Source organism: Brachionichthys hirsutus, chromosome 13 (assembly GCF_040956055.1).
Source record: "Brachionichthys hirsutus isolate HB-005 chromosome 13, CSIRO-AGI_Bhir_v1, whole genome shotgun sequence".
NCBI classification, from domain to species: Eukaryota; Metazoa; Chordata; class Actinopteri; order Lophiiformes; family Brachionichthyidae; genus Brachionichthys; species Brachionichthys hirsutus.
Window position 1 is genome coordinate 7506613 of NC_090909.1, and position 20402 is coordinate 7527014.

The window sequence follows — 20402 nt, forward strand, 5'->3', positions numbered from 1 at the left end:
TTTAATGATGCATCGCAGTGGAATCGGGAAGGCCCCCCCCCCCCCCCCCCCAGTGGGACTGTAAAGAAAAAGTCTCCCGTTTGAGAACAAACACTCAGGAGCATAAAACGAGAGACTTTCCTCCTGGGAGACATTGTGGGACCGCAGAAACGGTCGTACTCGATTCGCTCGCTTTCCGGCGTGTCGTAAAAACACCTCGTAAACAGACAAAACCAACAGACCAAGGCGATCATAAAGTCGGACTGTCGTAAGCCGCACAGGTCGAAAATCTACGACCCCCCCCCCCCCTGTGAATAGGAAAGTTGCTCATTTCCCATTTCTAATCACCCTTGGCAATAAATTGTGCTACAACTTGGTTCAGTTCTTTGGCTTGTTTGGATGTGGATGTCTAATGATAGCATGCTGTGTGGCTAAAGCATGTTAGCACCAGCGGATGAAGGATCCACCTTTAGGCGGAGCCGGTGAAAACGGCCACGGATGGGGAATGAATGAATCACTCTGATAAGGCAGATAAGGGACAGTCGAAAATGGGTGGATGGGTTGGGACGCTTCTCTCTGCCGAGTCTGAGGATAAAAGGCTGTAAAGTTAATCATCACATTTTACACCTGGTGAAACCGCTGCAACCCTAATTCCTGTCAATTCTTTACACAGTGAAAGGATTCTTGTGGGCTCCTCTCCCCCCAGCCTGGAGCTCTCCTCATCTCGCCGGTCACTCATTCGTGCTCGTGTAGCTTTGTGGGGAATGACGCGGCGAGTGTTTTCAACACAAGAAACACGCCGATCTTTAGGAACGGCTCCGTCTACAAGTGACGTCACAGTGAAATGGCAGTTTGTGTTATTCAGACAAACGTAAAATCCTTGCTTAGAAATAGCACATTTTAGTACCGTACTTTCATTTCACGAGGGAACCGTAAACTGGAATAGAATTCATTTACGTTTTGTCCCCAACAAATTCTAATGTTACAGGCCCAGTAGTCCTCGGCCTTCGGAGTAAGAAGAATTAGCAAACCGCTACGTTATTTCACCCTTTCCTTATTGTGTGAACCCTAACCCTTAACACAACATGCCTCCCTCGCTTCGAGGAACGTGGCATACAGATTTAGCCCCCCCCCCCCCCCCCCCCACTGGAAGGCGGTCGAACGACTTCCTTCCAGTGAGCGTTTCTTGCATAAATCAAACCAGATCTCCGTAATTCCAGTTCTGGACTCGAACACAAAGACTCTCCCAAGTCGGTGTATTTATGTAAAATAAGTGTGTTTCTGTGGCTGGAGGTGAGCGCGCGCTAGTTTTTTGTGTGTGTAGTATATTTTGTTTTGTTGCTCTTCCCTCTTTGTCAATGATCTACTCGCCAAACTGTCAATCCATCACACGCTGAGCAGCCAGAAGAAGAAGAAGATGGCCACAAACAGGAAGAGGGAGTCTTGCCAGTTGTTGTTTCCATTGTTGAGGTTTCCGTTGCCTTGATGATCGCCAGCGTACTGGTCTGACGGGAGGGAAGATGGGAGAGGTTATTACCCCCGCCCCAGTGGAAAAACAACAACACAGGAATGTTATTTCAACCCTTCAGGTGTGTTTGCGCCTCTTGTGTGCTCACCTGCTCTGTGAAAGGGGTCGTTGGTGTTGAAGACTGTGGTGAAGAAGCCGAAGGGAAAAGCGCCGATGCCGAAAGACATGTGGAAGCCGGTGTCCCCGAATCCCTGGAACATCTGAGCAGGAACAGGAAGGGTGGAGGGCGCTTTTTTAAAAGAAGAGAACATCACGACCGTGAACGCCGAGAGTTCATTCGTTCGTCCGATTCGCTCACCCCGCCCCGCCCCTCTGGCTCCGCCCGCTGTCCTTGAGGCCGAGGTGGCGTTTTCAACCTGCGCAGCAACAGAAGCAGTCAAGGGTGGCTGAGGAGTGAAATCCACACACACCCAATGGCTGCTGGGGTACCTGGGATCCTCCTGGCTGGAGCTCCCCCTGCCATACAGCGGGATCACTTTGTCTCTGCCGATGCCTGCTTTACAGACGGGACACTGCTGCCTGCTGGGCCGCGTCTCTAACCACTGACAGGAAGACAGGTGGACGCCGATGTGTTCATCGTGCAAACCAGAGGAGATCCCCCCCCCCTCCCTCCTGTCTTATATTCCACCCTTAGCCCCTACACATGTTTCAAGCGCTCCTGTGTAGGTTAGTACTGTGTCTTTAGGGGGGTGGAGGGGTCATCTGGCCCTCCAGACAAAATGCTTTCACAGACGGGACTCAAAACGGGGGGGGGGGGGGGGGTAGACAATCCCAGAAGGCTTTGGGAACAGAGGCAGAATGAATGAAAGACGGAACTAATAAATGTGATAGATCTTCACCAATAACCGTGCAGAAATGTTACAATACAAATCTGATTACTGTAGAGGCAAATTAACGATTGTAAAAATGAACACGAAAAAATCGCGTGTTTCTACGCGCTGTTCTCGTGCACTAATTCTTTCATGGACTCCTGAGTAAACCAGGCATTCTGGCTGCTGAACTGCTGCAAGATGGCTGCTCATTGGCCAATGTAGACATGTCTGGGTTATTTATATTACCCATAATGCAACTAATCTATTGACGAGTGGCGTCCCATGCGATTGCAACCACTGCCCCGGGGCAAAATGAGGGTTAGGGGATAAACGGAGAGAAACTGGGGCAGAGGTCAAATCAATCAGCATATTGGAAACGGGGCGGAGGAAACTCACCTGATGAAGACAGGGCCAGCTGTGGAGAGGGGAGGAGACAAAGGGTTAATAAGCATCCTGATCGCTTCAGAAGCAGCTTTCCTGATTCATCCGTTCATCCATTCACTGCTGAATCCAATCCTGTTTCATGTGTGAACACCCGCCCCAGAACTGGGCACAACAACCTGCTCCTAAAGAGCGGGCGTAGGGTACGAGTACACGTAGATTATTAACGTGCACGTATACAACACATTGATTATATACACGTACATTATTAACGTGCACGTATACAACACATTGATTTTATACACGTACATTATTAACGTGCACGTATACAACACATTGATTATATACACGTACATTATTAACGTGCACGTATACAACACATTGATTATATACACGTAGATTATTAACGTGCACGTATACAACACATTGATTATCAAACGTGGCCTCTGGCTCCTGCACATCAGGCTAGTTGTGACGCTTCAAATTTCGTCTGCAGGATGTACGGGTAAATAAAAAGGGACAAATGTCTGATGCATAACTTGCACGGAGCAGATTTCTGGACTTGTTTGATGCGCAGCCAGAGTTCGGGGTGAAATGGCAGACTTGCTCTGCACTCGTGTTGCCCTCGTGTGACATGAAGCTGCAGCAGCGAGCTGACATCAGCACCTTTCATTCTTGCCAGTACTTTCATCATGTTAAACATAAGATGAGAGGGATGGTATCATAGCAACCAAGTTACATCAGCCCGTAACACAGGGGCTTTAATGCATGGCGGTGCAGCAACAGCCCACTTTGATGGATTTCAACAGAAAGACGCTCTTTCCTGATTAAATAGTACAAAACAACAACAACAACAACAACAACAACATGCTCTTTAGACAACATTCCTGCACCATCCCCTGAGAGGCGAAGCTCCCAGACCTCAGACACTGTACTAAGTTCTGTGTACTTCTCAGACACATGAGAGTTTGAAGGTTGAGCCTGATCTTGATCAAAAACCAAGATAGAAGGGAACTGAAATGCAATCCAGTGAACGTTCAGCTCAAATCATTTTACGATCGGATCTGTAATAAACTCGTCTTTGACAGATTAGCTGTTCTGCTGTTTTGTTTTGGTCATTTCATTACTTAGAAGAACGATAATCCTTCATTCTATTAATGATCAGTTTCCCCGGGGGAAGGAACCCCCCCCCCCCCCTCACATTTGAGATGCTGGATCCATTTAATATTTAACAGCTCAGGTTGAGCTCGGTTCATTTCTCCTTGCTGGATTTGATCACAAAGCTGCTGAGGTGATGTCTCTCCTGCTCTCTGAACTTTATCCAGCGACCAGAAACGATCAGTCTCACAAGAGCGGAGCAGAACCCGTGCGGTGCGCAAACACTGCGTGGAGACCCGCAGCCACAACGGCCCCCACAGTCACACACGGGGGGGGGGGCATTCCGCCGTTAACTCTCTTACTCTGGTGTGGGAATCCTTTTCACACTGCCGGTCTCTGGAGCAAAACAAAGCCGCGGCGACACCACAACAACAACAACAACAACAATGTCCGGAGGGCTGAACCGATACTACCCCCCCCCCGCCCCCGACCCCCCAGCTCGACTCGTACCAGAACAGGTGTCCGCACATGCTGATGACAGCGTCCCGGGCAGCGTCCAAACAAATGTTGCACTCGAAGGTGGCCCGGTCCCGGTCCCGGTCCCGGTCCCGTTCGCCCTCCCCGCCGCCGCCGCCGCCGCCTGCACCGTCGCGGTCGTTGCTACTCTCCCCGGCCGGGAATCCGTCTCTGCTGGCCGGGCCCCCGTCACTGGGAGACCACGGATCCGCGGCCGCCATAATATTTACTGACTGACACCGAGCCAAACAGGCACGGCCAGGACCAGAACTACGGTTAGCCGTGAGTCAGAGGAGACGACAAGTGTCACAGGAAGGAGGCTGTGAGACGACACTTCCGTTTCCGGAAACGAGCGAGCGAGGGGCGGGGCAGAATACGCCTTTATTATTATTATTATTATTATTATTTTTATTATTATTATTTTTATTCTCTGATTCCCTCTGGATAGTATAAGATTAGTACATTTATTCTTATTTATAAAAGGAAGAAGTGTATTTCGGCCATTAGAGATAGTCAAGCTTCATAGCTGTTTACACAAACATGCACACACTCAAAATGCATTATAATTACAGAATTAGAATCACGGTTTACTTCCTCCTTCAATTTACTATCGGGCTCTCATATCCCTTTAGGAAAGACTAAACGTAGCAAGTTTATCAAAATGCCCTGCGAGTGTATTTTGCTTGCTTTCCCATTGCCCCTGCAGGTTTTCCTACCTGGATGTGAGGTAAGTTTGTGATCAGGGGATGGACCTTAAAAAGTTTACCTTATTGCGCATCAAGGTGTTTCGCTTAGTTTATGATGACCACTTAGAATATTGTTAAATTAATTTATGATGTCTCCTGAATTTCAAAACATTTATTCCGCATTAATGTGTTTGAAGCCACAGTTTGCTATAAGTAGAGAAAGTAACAACAACAACGACACACAAAAAAACAACAACAAAAACTAAGGAGAACGATAAATAAAAAAATAAAGACAGAACCGGAACGTTTGTCGTGTAGTCTGTATCCCCCTCCGGAGTCATTAAATGCATGTACCGTACCACAAGCGTGTTTGGTACAGCAGCGCAGTCCATGCCTCGGTGCCGTCGTTTGAAGACCGAAGCTGTTAAACGACACTTAGAAGAGTAATCGATCCGATTCAACGAACATTTCGACCAACGTCACTGACGACTTCCCAAAGGAAGGATAAATTAGCAGCACCATGAAGATCAAGCGACAGAAACAAGCCAAGAAAACCCTCAGTTTCTACAAATACAACTTCAGCTTCAGACAACCCTTTCAGATCCTCATCGACGGGACTTTTTGTCAGGCGGCTCTGAAGAACAAGATTCAGATTAAAGAGCAAATGCCCAAATACTTGATGGGGGAGGTGCAGCTCTGCACGACAAAGCAAGTAGATTTACTCAGTGCGCGTACATCTTAAAATCAAAACCCCCGATTTGACGTCACAGCATTTATTTCCATGCGTTCATCCTCAGCTGTGCACTGAAAGAACTGGACACTCTGGGGAAAGAGCTGTACGGAGCTCGGCTCATTCTGCAGCGGTATCAGGTGAGGAGGTGTCCGCATTTTAAGAGCCCTGTACCGGCTTCGGAGTGTTTGCTGGCCATGTTGGAGGAGACCAACCCACACCACTACTTTGTTGCTACACAGGTAACTACACTGACACCCTAGCACGTGTACCACACCTGTGTATCACCCGTTATAAAAGATGGCTTCTCAAGTTCGTGAGGGAGTCTGATGGTTGCCATAGAATCATTCAAAGACAAATTGAATCGGGGCTACATGCATCACTAACTCGACGTCCTTAAGCACAGATTTGTGTGTGTGTGTGTGTTCTCCAGGACCACACAGTAACTGCAGGCCTAAAGAAGATCCCCGGTGTCCCTCTGCTCTATATCATCCTTAACACCATTGTTCTCGACAAGCCCCGCCAGGCATCTCTCGACCACGTCCAGGCCGTCCAGCTCGGGGAGTTGGTGAGCTCCGCTCAGCAGCAGAGCATCCGCAGCCTGAAGGAGGAGCAGGGCATTGGGCAGAAGGATGGAGAGAGGCGAGGGAGGAAGAGGAAGAGAAAACAGAGCCATCCTAACCCGCTGAGTTGCCTGAAGAAGAAGAAAAAGAAAGGCATTCCAACACCGCCTCTGAAGAAGGCAGAGCAGGGGGGGAAGAGGAAAAGAAGTCGACACAAGAATCAGAGAGTCCACGAATCTGTTCCTGAGACTGTGAAGGCATAGAATCACGAAAAGACAGAGACTTCAGCTGTTTTTGTTTCTTGTTCACATACTGTTTGAATATGTCAAAGATTTTCTGATTAACCCCAAACTAAGACAAAGTCGCCTACAAAGGTGCCTTTCCGGTCTGTCGTAACAATATTTCTCCATAAAATACATCAATTTGTACACGAAATGACACTTTAAAATACTCATCATGGTGTGTGCTTTTATTTTGAAAAAATATTTCCAGGACTCGGGAATAAGTGAGTACGGTACATAATGCAGTACATTTTAGATCAAGAATTTAATACAAAATAAAAAAGGCAGGATTTACACAATTTAAGATGTACTCAGACACGACATGAGAAACTGCATGGGAGTAGCCTTTTAAAAGAAATCATTATTCAGCTTTGAGTATTTTATCAAAGTTTAGAATCCAAGAAATCAAATCTAAATATAATAAAACATTTTATTCTTTTATTATATAGCACATTTATACATTTATATAGAACGTACTTCAGTTACACTGTCAGAAGTTATTGTTGACGGGCCCGAGAACAACAAATGAAAAGTCATGGCTATCAGGTTTATTATACCGGTTGTACAGGTACAGTCACATTTGAATTTAATAAATAAAATAATACAAGAAGAGAAATTGTGTCTCGAGTAAGTCTGCTAATAAATATTTGATGATATAGCATGCAAGCATGGCTGATTATTATTTACGCGGCCTATAGATTGAAACTGAAGGTTTGTCTTCAATCCAGATTACGGCATAATCGTGTACAATATGTGCTATCAATCAATCAATCAAAATCTTTATTGCAGACACTGGTCCGCAATGCTATATACTAATGTTGCTTTTTATAGAAGAAATCACACACGTGTGTGTCGAACATTAAAATGGCGGTTCTTCAATGTAGGAAGATTGTTCCAAAGAAGGTGATTTTAAAGCTGATTCTAGTTTCACAACAATCAACAGTTGCTAATTCCTTTTTTTCTTTTTTTTTGCATGTTGACTCTTTTGTTCATCCTTTGCCACTTCTCTGATGCTAAACACATTACAAAGTCAAATCTCACTTTGAATTAATATGTGACGTAGCTTTGGCACACGACTGACGGTTTTCCAACTCGTATTTACGCAAACACCCGATCAAATTAATCATTTAAGAAATAAAAAATAAAAAAACATCAGAAAAGTGTCTCCAGAGTTTGGAGTTGAAATCTTCAATGTCTCATGTAAAGTTGGAAATCCTTACGATGCAGTAGTCATAAGATGAAACTCCACATCATCACAAAATGGAAACCGTGGAATGTTGCACCGGCAGACGCGCTGCAGTGGGTGTGGAGTCTTCTTTCACGCTATCGGGTGTGTTTTCTAGATGATGTGGAAGCGGGGTCCCGGCGTCGATACGATGTCGCTGTACGGCTCTTCCTGGACCAGCTCCACCGCCTGCTGCTTCTTGAGAACCAGGAAGCTATAGAACTTAGCCGCCGCCTGCTTCTTATTGTTGTTCCTGCACAGATCCAGCAGGCTGACCGACTGGGAGCCTGTTTTGGACATCACCCTCTGGTGAGGTGAGAGACGGAAACTCAGAACGGGAAAGCTTCGTAATTTATTTCACTCATCGTATTCCCACGTGCTGTAATTTGCTCATGGGCTCGCCCTGCAAGATGTGAACAAAAACAGACCTGGAGGCCATGGAGCATCTGCTGGGTTCTTTTGTTCCACCTCCTCTCCTCCTGATCCTGGTCTCCTTGCACCTCCTCCTCCTGACACAGGAACACACATTTAGAAACATTGAAACGGGCCACTTGCAGTAAAGCCCACAAATAAATCTTATCAGGATGTAAGACTTTATTGATTTTGTGGCTCTTCATCTCACCTCTTCATCAGAGTCATCACCGTTCTTCTTTTTGTCCTTGTCAGCAAGCAAATCCAGCTCTATCAGCTGGCTGATGTTCGTGGTGTCCTCCGGGGGAAGGTCCACATTGGATGGTTCTGGCTGTGGGGGCGCGCTGGACGCCTGTGGCTGCTGCTGCTGGTCCAGAGTGCCCATCTGGAGGGAATAATTGAAGATGATAAACACACTTGTTTGTGGAGTTGGTTTAGAGGTGATAAAGATGGGGTGCGTACATCTGCTTCAATAACCCAGACTCACAGGCAGGGCCGGTTCTGTGTCCTGGGCTTTGCGTTTAAGGCCCCGTTGGGAGGACGGAGGGGGCATGACCGACTCGTCCAGCATTGTCCTGCTGCCCTCCACAGCCGAGGTCTGCAGCACACTGGCCTCTTCCATGATAGTCTGATCTGGAGGGGAAAGCATAAAGCGCAATACTCACACGGATCCAAAATGAATGTTTTAACATAGTAGACAATGCAACAGGATGAATATTGGCATGTCTGTGCTGCTCACATGTGTGGCAGAACATTTCAAACAGTAATAAAGAAACATTCTGCATTATTTGAACGGAGCAAAGCAGAGACACAAGCGCATCAGGATACTGAGCCTGGTGGAGTGCAGCTCTTAAACAGTATTAAGCGCTGCACCCTTAATACTTGGGGAGGTCCAATGGGGTGTTCCAATGGGGTGTTCCAATGGGGTGTTCCAAAACCAAAAAATGTACAAAAGCACACACTTCCTACCAAGGATGTCTCTCTGCTGTTGCCCAGTTGTTTCTTCTCTGGGAACCTCTGGGTTCTCCAGGTCCTTGAGGAACTCATCCAGACTGTCAGCCTCTCCACCTTTCCTCCTCCTCCTAAGCTCGTCTGGTACCAGCGGCGTCAGACACCTTGTGAACACCTGAGAGAGCAAAAGGACAGAAAGCACAGGCAGATAGAGAGAGAGAGAGAGAGAGAGAGAACATGGTGAAATATACGGTAGTTTAATTAATATCAGGCCACTACTTTGTACAGTTATCCCTGAATACTGTGCTACCTTTAGCAGCCTGGCGTTCCAGAGAGCCTGTGCAGGGAGAGAGAAAAGCTTCTCCACTCCTCCCGTCTCCTTCCACATCATCAGCTTCTTGGTGGGAGGAGCCAGGTCCAGTGTGCTGACGATGTCGGAGTAATCCGACAGCTGCGCACGGATGGTTTTACTGTCCAGCTCCTTCATGCTGTCCACGATCAGCTTCCTCTTACGCTTCGCCTTGGTCTCCTTTACTGCAAGGATGGCAGGGAGATGGAAGTGAAGCAGCTCAGCAGAGAGGAAAACAAAAAATCTCTCAGGAGCAAAAAGCACCATTTATAAATAATCCCATTGTGTAGCAACCGGCTGCACTACCTGTGATGTCAATAGGCTCCAGGGCGAAGGTCTCCTCCTCATTGTGAACCAGGGTGGTCTGTTCCGTCTGGTCCCCCATGGTGGGTAGGGGCTCGGTTGGGCCCGAGTCCGGGCTGTTGGGGGCTCCGGCTAACGACACACACACACACACACACACACACACACACACACACACACACCGTGATGGATATCTTGTCATTTCAACCAAAACACCACGACATTAACATTTTCGGCGCTGCTGGTTGTCTTCTTTGTGGGACTGACCTGAGAGAGCATCAAAGTCATCTTCATCGTGTCTGTGGTCCTGAGGCATCATCACACCCTCTGTGATGGCAGGGGGGTCATCAAAAATGCCCCCTCCATCCTCGTTACTCAGCAGCTTGTCCACTACATTGAGATCAGTGAATTAAAGTCAAGGCAAGCCCCTTAAATGAAGGCCTAATTTCAAGAATGCATTCTGAAAGCGTGTCTCCAATCATTATTCATAGCAATAAAGAGACAAAAAAAAAGAGGTTGATGATGTTAATAAAAGCACCAGAAAGGCCAGTGATGATAAATTGTGACCTTTCAGGCTCTCTTTCGATCTTAGCCTTGATTGAACAATGTTTGCTTGAAGGGAGACGCTATTGACGCTTCAGTTGAAATTTCAATACTTTGCAAATATTTACCAAAATAAATGTGGACCTTTATCCACTGAGCATATTGGTGTTGTTGTTTTTTTTTGTTTTTACAATTGTTAATATCACTTATAAACATTGTAATGAGAGGACAAACTGACTGTCATGCCTGTAATACTGACAGAATCCTACCCAGCATGCCTCCCTCGTTGATCGCCATGGGGTTGTCTCCGAAGTCGTCCTTGTACTGGCCATCGTACTCCAAGTGGTTGGCTTTATCAGCCATCTGATTGGTTGCACCCTCGGCCTCCAGCAGCAGGTTGGAAGCCGACGCTCCCATGATGTCGACCTCAAACGCGCTCTCCTCCCTCATCATTTCCCGGTCATCCATACCGAAGTCAGCTGCACGGCAGAAGCATCTATGATTTAGTTCCTGCATATCGAATCATTGACCAACTTGCAATGAAATCATGCGTACGCGACGCGCGCTGGTGCAGATGATTGAAACGTGACTGTGAACACAATAAACACAGAACAAAGATGCCCACCGAAGTCGTTGTCCTGCAGCAGGTTGAGGTTGCCCACCTCTTCTCTCATGGTGATCTCCTCCACTCTGCTCTGATTCAAGTTGAACTGCTGAGCAACGTCAATATCACTGGACAAAGCATACCACACAGTCCAATATCTGACCTGTATTTACAGTCTCTTCACATGCCACGCGCACTCACCACTAAACAATTACGTGCAACGAGTCATGTTTAATCATTAGAGATATGATTTATGTTTACATGTGGTCAATCAAGTCAGCGGCTTAACCGCAAAATTCCCACATCGTTCCCCGTGCGTCTTTGATGAAGGAACACAATTTCACAAGAAAATAATCATCATCATCATCAAAAAAGAAAAAAGAAAAAGCATCAAATACAGTCTTTAATTTAGACAGACAGCGGTCTCACTCTAGATCTGGTAGCGCCTGATCAAAATCGTGGAACTCTTCAGGCAGTGTGATGGCGTTGTAGGCAGCTTCTCTGTTCTCCTCTGGAAGATCCACCACGCCTGAAGCGCCATGAAGTAGGGGAAGAATGCGCAATATTTATAACAGCGTCAGATACGTGGGGATGTAAAAGAACAGAAACAGACAGAAACACGTATAAATGTATTAGCAGTATCGCTATGGACACAGGCTTTCTCTGTGTTGCTTTGCAAGTCAATAGTTATGTAAGGAACTTCCTGCGTCGTTGAGCTTTTGATGTATAAACTGCACAATGTAATAAAGATTTGCTTGTTTGTGTTTTGGTAGATACAACTACAACATTAGCGGGACTCAGGATGAAGGATTCAGCCCCTGACCTGGTCTAAACGCCATCTTGATCTTGATGAAGGCCTCGTTACAATCTGCCAGCAGGTACTTGGCCTTCCTGTGGTAGATCCTCACCACGCCCAGCAGCAGATGCCCTGATGTCCGTAAGGCCATTTTCACCTGGTAGCGTGGCAATAAAAATGTACACAAAGGCAGGATCAGCATCAATGCTGAGGAGTAAAACTGCAGCAGTAGTGATGTGTACAACTACACAAAGCTACATCTAACCAGCAGGCAAAAAACAGCAAAGTCAAAACCCTGATATATTTTTAATAGACTTTGCGTGTTGCGTTTGCAGCTATAACCTCCAGTGAGTTGACCCTGGAATGTGAAGATTACATTCCTGATGGATTACCTTTGGGGAGATGATGCTCTCCACGCTGCTCTCCAGATTGCACTCAAACACATGCGCTTTGGTCAGCTTCTTGTCCCAGTGGGCCGCCAGCCAGATTTTAGCCAGAGGCCCACGCTTACTGAGGACAAAGTGGGCATAGAACATCTTTTCTGCAACTTCTCACCGAAAGGGGTGGGGGGGTGGGGGGGGGGGGACGGGGACGTGAGTCCTGCCGGGAAGAAAACAACATTGAAGTAGAAGGTGAACAAATGAAAACAACACATCCTCGGCGGAGGTAATTAATATCATCACAACAATATCCTGAAGGAACTCAGAATGATCTCAACCTGTGCAAAAGTGGTTGATTTTTTGTAATTCCCACTTCTATTTTCCATTTAAATGCTTACAAAGAGTTGGCATTTTCAACAACTGTACATTATTAGTTGATTATTTTTAAAATCTGGACTAGATAGTTAGAAACGAGTGATTTCTAACTGCTGAATAACTACCGGTATATGCATTTAATAATAATGCAAAATAATATCATTATGATAACATAAACAAACTCTGAGGAGAACTGTATAAATAAATGCCTAATCTGAATTATATGCCAGCAGCGTGTTGAAAAAAATGTTGCCTGTTTTCTTCTAGCCCTCTGAAAGGACAAGAGAAAAAACAGACAGGATTCTGCCAGGCATTTCAATAAATGGGCTCTGTTGGCATGGATACCGCGCACATCTAAATGCAGGAAGGTACACACAGAGTTTGGAGCCACATAAGAGAAGTCTGATGATGATGATGATGATGTTGATTATTATTATATATGAAATTACATTGAAATGAATGAAGAGATGAATGAAAGGTCCCAACTTTCGTTTCTGACGTGTATATTTTTTTATATTGTATATTTTTACTTCCCTATAGTTGGTCTGAAGGATGCCTCATCCTGCAGCCGTTTTACCTACGAGGTTATGTCTAAAAATACATTCAGAACAAAACTATATTAACTTGTCAGGTGTATCAGGGGAGAAGAATGCAGTACCATAAAACACAAGACCGACAGCAAAGACTAAAATATATTACAGCACAATGAATAAACAGGCGCTCATCCTTCCATCATCATCATCATCATCATGCCAGCTGGAGCTGCAGCAGATAAACAAGCGCGCGTGTGTGTTGGCACCACAAAACACAATGTCAATAACGTTAGACGAAGATTTTAGATGAAGGCGCAGATGCTTTTCTGAGCCTGACGTCATCCCCCGGACGGATCCTCCGGAGCGGCGACATTCGCACCGCGTTAGCGCTGATCGCAGCCAGTGATGACCACGTTGACACCGATATCTGTAATTGATACCTTCCCACCGTCACGTCTCACACAAACCGAAACGACTCACCAGTTTGCCGTTTTATGCTCTCGTCGTTTTGCCGGTGTCCCCACCCCTCCTCGGACTAAAACAAACAAGATGGCGCCCCCCCCCCCCCAATGTTATCAGAGCAGCAGGATGCAGCGTGGTGCTGATGAGAGAGAGACACGGGGGATGCTGAGCTCCGTCTGCCCTTCCACTCTTCACTTTAACCTGCGCCCCTGTATACTAGTAGAACGTTTGAGGTACAATTTTGCCACAATTAGTGGGATGTATTCTTCTTAATACACTCAGATAAAGTGCGTCCAGCAGGTTGCCATGGCAACTGAGCTTATGTCAGTGGTACATGGTTCTTTGAATGTATATCGCTGTATATTAAACGTTGTAATAGTAAACTAACATCTAGTGGGCACACATCAAACACTAACATCTCCTGCACAATGGGCGTTTAACCTTTAATGTTATTCAAATCGTGCATTCAATACTTTCCCTTTAAAATTAGACTCAATATTTCCCTTTATGTCACTTTGTGGTCTTATTGTTATCCACAGAGCCTCTACCCAGTGAACCGGCTAATGTTATTAAATGGCCTAATTGTATGAATGCTAGTAACACACATAAATACACAGTCCTGCATTGTTATCGCTACGCAAGTAAAGGCGTGAAAGTGCCACCAGGAGGCACACTGATGATGCAGTGGTGAGTTTGACAGAAAAGAACACGCAACATCGGCGAACTGATGCGGCTACAATCGCCATAGGTCGTTGGTGTGCTTTCCAGAGTGTGCTCAGCTTCCCACCAAATGTCAGCTGGGATAGAGCAGCTGCAGCACATTTTGAGATTTTGTATACTTACTGGAGTCCTTGTATCAAGATTTGATCTCAAATGGTATAATAATTTCTTTTAAAAAAAAAAAGATAATTAAAATGAGATCATTAAATTGCTTAGAATTATTCATAAATGCCAAGAATTGTCTTAACTATTAGGCTGAAATACACTATTTACTCACGTTGGAACAACTGACAGATTAAAATTATGTTTAAATCTAGAGAATATTGCAAAACGATCATCGAGATGTCACCTTTGTAACATATCCTTTACGCCTCTGTAGGACTCTTTCACGCAACTCTTCCTGTGAATGTATCCCAGGTTAGGTAGCTGTTAGCTTTTCCATTCAATTAAAATTAAATGCAAGAGAATTGCAGTTGCTCGTCATGCAAGAACTGAGACTCCGTGTTGGTTTTGGGAACTTGTTTTTCCCTGCCACTGTTGACTATTAAGTCGTCACAAACTATTTACTTCGTACCAACTTGATTCTCAAGCCCAACCGACTCTCTTCTCACGATCCACAGTCGTCTGCACAAAGTCAGACCTCACGTCATACGAGCTCTGACAAGTCCTCGCTCTCCCTCTTTCTGCTTCTCTCTCCAGCATGGCTCGTCCGTATGATGGGATTGCAAATGAAAGATCTTTATTTGTCTTTATCTGACATGGGCAGCTTTGTAAATACAGTGTTGCATACTACAAGGTGAAAAATAAACAATATTTCCTCAATGCAAAAAATAAAAGTGTGGGCGCCCCCTCCAAATGGGGACACTCATTTTTCACAGCCAGGCTCAAAAGTCAGCCAAAAGGATACACTGGACTCCTGTCTCATCTCTGTACAGAAGTCGGGGGGGGGGGGGGGGGGGGCTGCTTACAGCTAACAAAACCATCCAACAGACCCCACAGGGAATGGATTTGACTTGGTGACAAAAGGCCTGGTTATATTTCACCGTAGGTTGGTCTTTGTGCCTCTGACTCGGCAAACACTGAGGCTGTGTCCCCCCCCCCCTCCTGGCCCAACCTGTCTGTCCTCTAAGCTGACAAGCAGGTCTTATTTAGGGAGAAGCACAGAAAGTCTCCACTGGGGAGGTTTGATGGATTTTGTGTTCCCAGTACATGCAGGCACATGCACACACACACACACACACACAGGTTTACGCTTTGGCAGCAAATTCGAGCTCACTCCCTGCACATTTCTCACACTCGAGTTGTGTGGGGGTGGGATTGGCTAAGAAAAAGAAAGAGAGGAAAGGGGAAAAAAGATGGGGGAGGAAATGGTGGGGGTGGTAAATGTGTGTGAGTGTGTGTGTGTGTGTGTGTGTGTGTGGGGGGGGGGGGGTCTTTTCGGTTCTTTTCAGATGCAACAATAGTCTTTGTCCAAGATCTTCCAGCATTCTTATTAAGATTATCAAAAGGAGGCGGGTTGGATGGGGCATGCAGGCAGAGGGCAGGTTCTCCATAGTTACAATGACAAAACAAGCCGGGTTAACACCAGGCAGGCCAAAGGGATGACTGCAGACGCCAAGCAGAGGAGCACAAACTTCAGTGCACGCGGGAAGACGTAAAGGGAAGACGTAGCGGAGTGGAAAGAAGAAGAAAATCCACACAGTTTCAAGACTAAGTGAGCATCAGTCTGTCGACGAATGCGAGAAAGGCAAAACGGCGAAGAGGCTCGCAGTCAAAGGCTCCCAGCATGGACCGAGACAGCCACGGCGAGGACTCCTTGTCCACCATGGTCCTGGAGAACATTAAAAACAAACTGATTCATGCCTTCAGGGCGACAGGAGAGCCCAGAGAAGTTCCCCGAGAGTCTGGCTCCACTGTCAGACCTGTCAGCATCGGAAGGAGCCACCAGGTCAATGAGGAGCTGCGGAGGGCGCAGATCGACGGAGCGATAACGTGGCTGAGGTCCGAACTGGTAAGAGCACTGCCAATGTGGATTTCAGCCATTTCTAGCCGTTGCTTATTCCGTTGTTTCATTGCGGACCTTCAGCTGGAGATGCGCTCGCAGGACCTACAGCTGGCTCAGACGCTACTGGGGCTCAACACGGAGATCCAAAGACTGAGGAGGGAGAGTTTCAGATGGGTGGAAAAGGAGGAGGAGGATCAGCAGTCAATGGTCCCCTGATGGGAGACCCTGATCTGGGGAACACTCGTGGGGAGATGCTCTCATGGCTCTGATGCAAGTTGGAGGAGGAAGATTGAAAGCATTTTACTTTGGTACTTTGGTGAGGAATGATAGCTGCATTGAAAGCAACCCATAAAATGAGAGATAAAGTGTTTTTTTGGCTTCATGTGATATTGTTAATATTCAAAATGTGATGAACGTGCACGTATAGAGTTGTGCTATAGAAGCTTGCTTCTGCCTGGCTCACTGTTGTCACAAAATTATGTCGCGGTGAAAAAATAAAAAATAAACGAGCACCATCAGTGTCTTTATTTGACTGGCATACTGCCTTGCAGTACCTGTTTGGAAAAGTTCAGCTCTGGCTACATACATTATGTACCTTCACAAATACTTTTCATACATTTATATCTTAAATGGTGGTTTACTTTACTAGCTAATACTTCCTCAAAGAGAATTTTAAAAACAGTATCAGCTGACACATACAGAAAAATACTGATGAATACTTCACTATTACATATGATCAATAAAAATGTATTGAACTCCAGGCTGGGTTAATATCTTTATAAGGTTAGTGAGCTCAGGCAGCACACCGTCTCATCATCAATAAACCATTACCGGTACATATATTTACATTTAATACATGCATATTCTCTTGCATGGTGTGAGTTAGGAGGCTTATACCACCGCCACCTGTTGGAATACAGTAATACCTTGACATACAAGTATAATTTGTTCCCGGACCGAGCTCGTAACTCAAATATTCAAATAAATGTTTCCCGTATATAATAACTGAAAACATTCTAAACCATTCTGGCTGTTTAAAAAGGCTCAAGTCAATGCTAATAACATATCTAATAAATATTAGATATTTTATTATAAAATACAATTGACACCTGTAGCTTGCCTTTTTTGTGTAACTATTAGGGCTGTGGGTTTGGGGGATAGAGACCTCATCCTTGCACCTCAGCTAAGGAGGAGGGTTTTTGAATAGTTGAATAATCCAACACGAGACCAAAAAGCTTTCAAATGTTCACTCCACACAGTCTCTAAAATAGTCCACAATCGCTGGAAGTGGTTGAAACATGTACTGCTGGGCCTCTCCAACCAGACATATGCTTTTATTTGCACGGATGTTCATTTAAAAGTAACCGCAAATATTTCTACTGTTTACCTTTTGTTTAAAAAGAACCCCCCCCCCTCTATGTTTAAAATGATAAATATATGCGGCGCTTTCAAGGTTTGTTACACGAGTGCCTTGTTTGCTCAGTTTGATGTCCTTAGCTTTACAATCAGTGCAACTTGATTTAAGGATTACTGTGATTTAGTTGAATGAGAATCTACATTTATGCAGTTGCATCACAATATTAAGCATATTATAACCGAGGAAACCTCGCTGTTCACACCTGTCTGGCTTCTATAAGACAGAGTAGGATCTTTAAGGCAGGGAGCGTCTCCTGCCAAACGCCCTGTCCAATAAAACTCCCGAGTAAAGGCTCGCCGGCCTCTTTGGGCACAAAATGGAGAAGCTCGTCTCCCTCGAGTTGTAGTAGATCCTGCCACTACCACGGTCACTCTCAGAGTCCCAGTAGTAGGTGCTTCCTCCCTCCTCGTCTTCCTCCTCCTCAGTGTTTTCTTCATCAGTTTCCTCTTCTTGCTCCTCCTCAGACCATTCCTGCTTGAGCTCCTGGATGCCGGAGTGAAGTTCCATCAGCTGTCGGATCAAGGCTTGGTCCTGGGATCGCATCTCCATCTACACACATAAAAAAATACATTAAAAAAGTGCTTATTTTTTGTTTTCATACACAATTGATGAACAAGTAGGAAAATAGACATGCAGACCCATATATAATATGATGAAGGAGGGAAATCACAGATAAAGAAACTTTTGTCAAGCTGTGCAGGTTCATGGCCGTTTCATTTGAGCGTTGCCTTCTTTCAAATGCAAATCCATTTTTGTGCCATTCTTTCTTCCTTTTTTTAATGAGGCTGTCTAATTGCCCACATTGTAAAATAAGATATTCAGAAATCCACCAACCCTTGAGTCCAAGTTGGTCCTCAGGGTTGAGGAATGTCCCTAACAAAGAACCGTCTCGGCCGATCTGCATTTCTTTTCTCTGACAATTAAGGTGCCGGGCTTGAGACTGGGCTCTGCCTGAATGATGCCGCGTTCACTTGTCTTTGTTAATACACGAGAACCGTTGTCCTTGAAGGAGTTTAAGATGTGGGCTTGCTGGGCTCTACCTTCTCAGCAAATGAAACTGGATTTTAAAGGCAGACAAAAGCTGGATTGCAAACATTGTTTGACTAAAATGTGCTTTTTACTCATCCTTTAAGCTCATTTTCATTTATTTCCAGTCTATAGTAAATTCTCATCAAACCAAGCAGGAGGCCTGTGTTTTCTCACTGATTGCTTTGCCGCACTCAGACTTGTGGTTTCTCTTCGGGTTACCATGACAAGGAGTCCGGCTGATTTCACTAAACAGTGAGTGATATATCATCGTGTGACAATGAGACCTCTACAGTTGCACACAGAGGAGCAAACAGAAAGACTTAGCAAACCCACAGACACATATAAACACACGATTCCAGAGAGACAATGGTTTAAAGAGGGGCTGACACGGTAACAACATGACCTTCATGCATCTTAGGAACAAAAAAGACAATGAGTTTGCCTTCACACACAAAAACACTCACAATGGCTCAAGCGGTCATTTTATTATGCTGACAAATCACCGCGCTGTCGGCCTGCACCCCATTAAAGCCCTTTATTTCATTGAGTTCATCACATAAAAACTGTGGGAGGAGGAATGCAAACCAAACAAACAAACAAAAACAATTTGTTTTTGTTCGCTAACAGAAATTATCCTGATAAAATTCTGCTTCATTGAAAAAAACATTTGCTTAAAAATACAATATATGACTTTAACTGAACAGAGTCAGGTCATACAATTGACTTGTAATATGTAAATTATAAATAATCTATAAATAATGATCTCACTCTCGAGTGTCAAAAGTGAAAGTACTCTTTATTCGTAATGACTGCAGAATCTTAGCACCTGAACGCAGACTTTAAAAAACAAAGATTTTGTGCACAAGAAAATGTTTTTATCAACTTATTATCTCACGAAAGCAAGACCATGCATATATCCTTTCAGTACATAGTGAGCAGATGTAAATTCCAGCAAATGTCGACATGAACAACATCAGAACGGTCCATTCAGTTACCAAACAGCCGTATGGGCATACATGATGTTTAATATTTGCAATAATTGAATCACAATTTTGTATGTATCAAAAAAGAAACCATATCAAAGTAGCATTTAATTCCCTCAAATACTGTTCAAAGATAAAGTACTTCACAAAAACATACTCACTAAGAAATAACTCAGTGATGTGAGCTTCAGTGTAAATGCAGGCTGAAGTATGAACCTGTATCCGATCGGCCTTCTTACCAGCTCCCTCCTCAGCCAGGCCAGCGCGCTCTCTATGTCCAGCTTCGTGCCTTCATCACCTCCAGCTGTGCTGCCTTGACTGAGACACTCGGCCCTGCTCCGGAGATTCCTGCATGCACCCTGTCCTGCCGGTTTACAGTCATCAAAGGTGGAGGGCTTGCAGGAGAAGTCCCGCAGTCTGGTTAGGACCACCTCTATCATGCTCGGCGATTCCTTGCGTCGTCCAGCCGGGTTCCTGCGGAACCTTCTGCCGTGTCTCGTTTTCTCGGCAGTGGTGCAGATTCAGCCTCGTCTCTTCTTTCAGGAGACAAACCGTTTCGGTTCTGGGCGCTTATGAGGAGCTCACGCTCTCTTTCTCTGTTTTGTTCATACTATTGCCCCCCCCTCTCTTTTCATGCTATCTGTCTCTCAAACATGACACACCGGCTCCTTGGTGAACCAGCATCACCGGACAACAAATGTGACGGAACAGGACTGACGTCAGTGCTTTGTCCAGACGCCTG

At 45.3% G+C, this 20402-nt stretch overlaps 3 protein-coding genes across 3 annotated transcripts; 1 reads left to right on the forward strand and 2 right to left on the reverse strand.

Moving 5' to 3' along the window:
- Positions 1 to 1166: 1166 nt before the first annotated feature.
- rnf5 (ring finger protein 5) lies at positions 1167 to 4612 on the reverse strand. The gene is made up of 6 exons (XM_068746875.1): positions 4309 to 4612; positions 2716 to 2734; positions 1937 to 2049; positions 1806 to 1863; positions 1596 to 1707; positions 1167 to 1484 (listed from the first exon to the last, which is right to left on the reverse strand). Exons 1-6 carry the CDS (start codon positions 4533 to 4535, stop codon positions 1366 to 1368), a joined length of 648 nt encoding a protein of 215 aa, XP_068602976.1. The 5' UTR covers positions 4536 to 4612; the 3' UTR covers positions 1167 to 1365.
- Positions 4613 to 5416: 804 nt separating this feature from the next.
- utp23 (UTP23 small subunit processome component) lies at positions 5417 to 7177 on the forward strand. Its single transcript, XM_068747344.1, has 3 exons — positions 5417 to 5708; positions 5798 to 5972; positions 6164 to 7177. The coding sequence occupies exons 1-3, from the start codon at positions 5521 to 5523 to the stop codon at positions 6554 to 6556; spliced, it is 756 nt and encodes a 251-aa protein (XP_068603445.1). The 5' UTR covers positions 5417 to 5520; the 3' UTR covers positions 6557 to 7177.
- A 736-nt stretch (positions 7178 to 7913) lies between these two features.
- Positions 7914 to 12292, reverse strand: rad21b (RAD21 cohesin complex component b). The gene is made up of 13 exons (XM_068747234.1): positions 12149 to 12292; positions 11784 to 11913; positions 11390 to 11489; positions 10982 to 11088; positions 10626 to 10835; positions 10081 to 10203; positions 9817 to 9945; positions 9472 to 9695; positions 9180 to 9336; positions 8698 to 8843; positions 8422 to 8595; positions 8228 to 8308; positions 7914 to 8105 (listed from the first exon to the last, which is right to left on the reverse strand). Exons 1-13 carry the CDS (start codon positions 12290 to 12292, stop codon positions 7914 to 7916), a joined length of 1917 nt encoding a protein of 638 aa, XP_068603335.1.
- Between the last annotated feature and the right edge of the window lie 8110 nt (positions 12293 to 20402).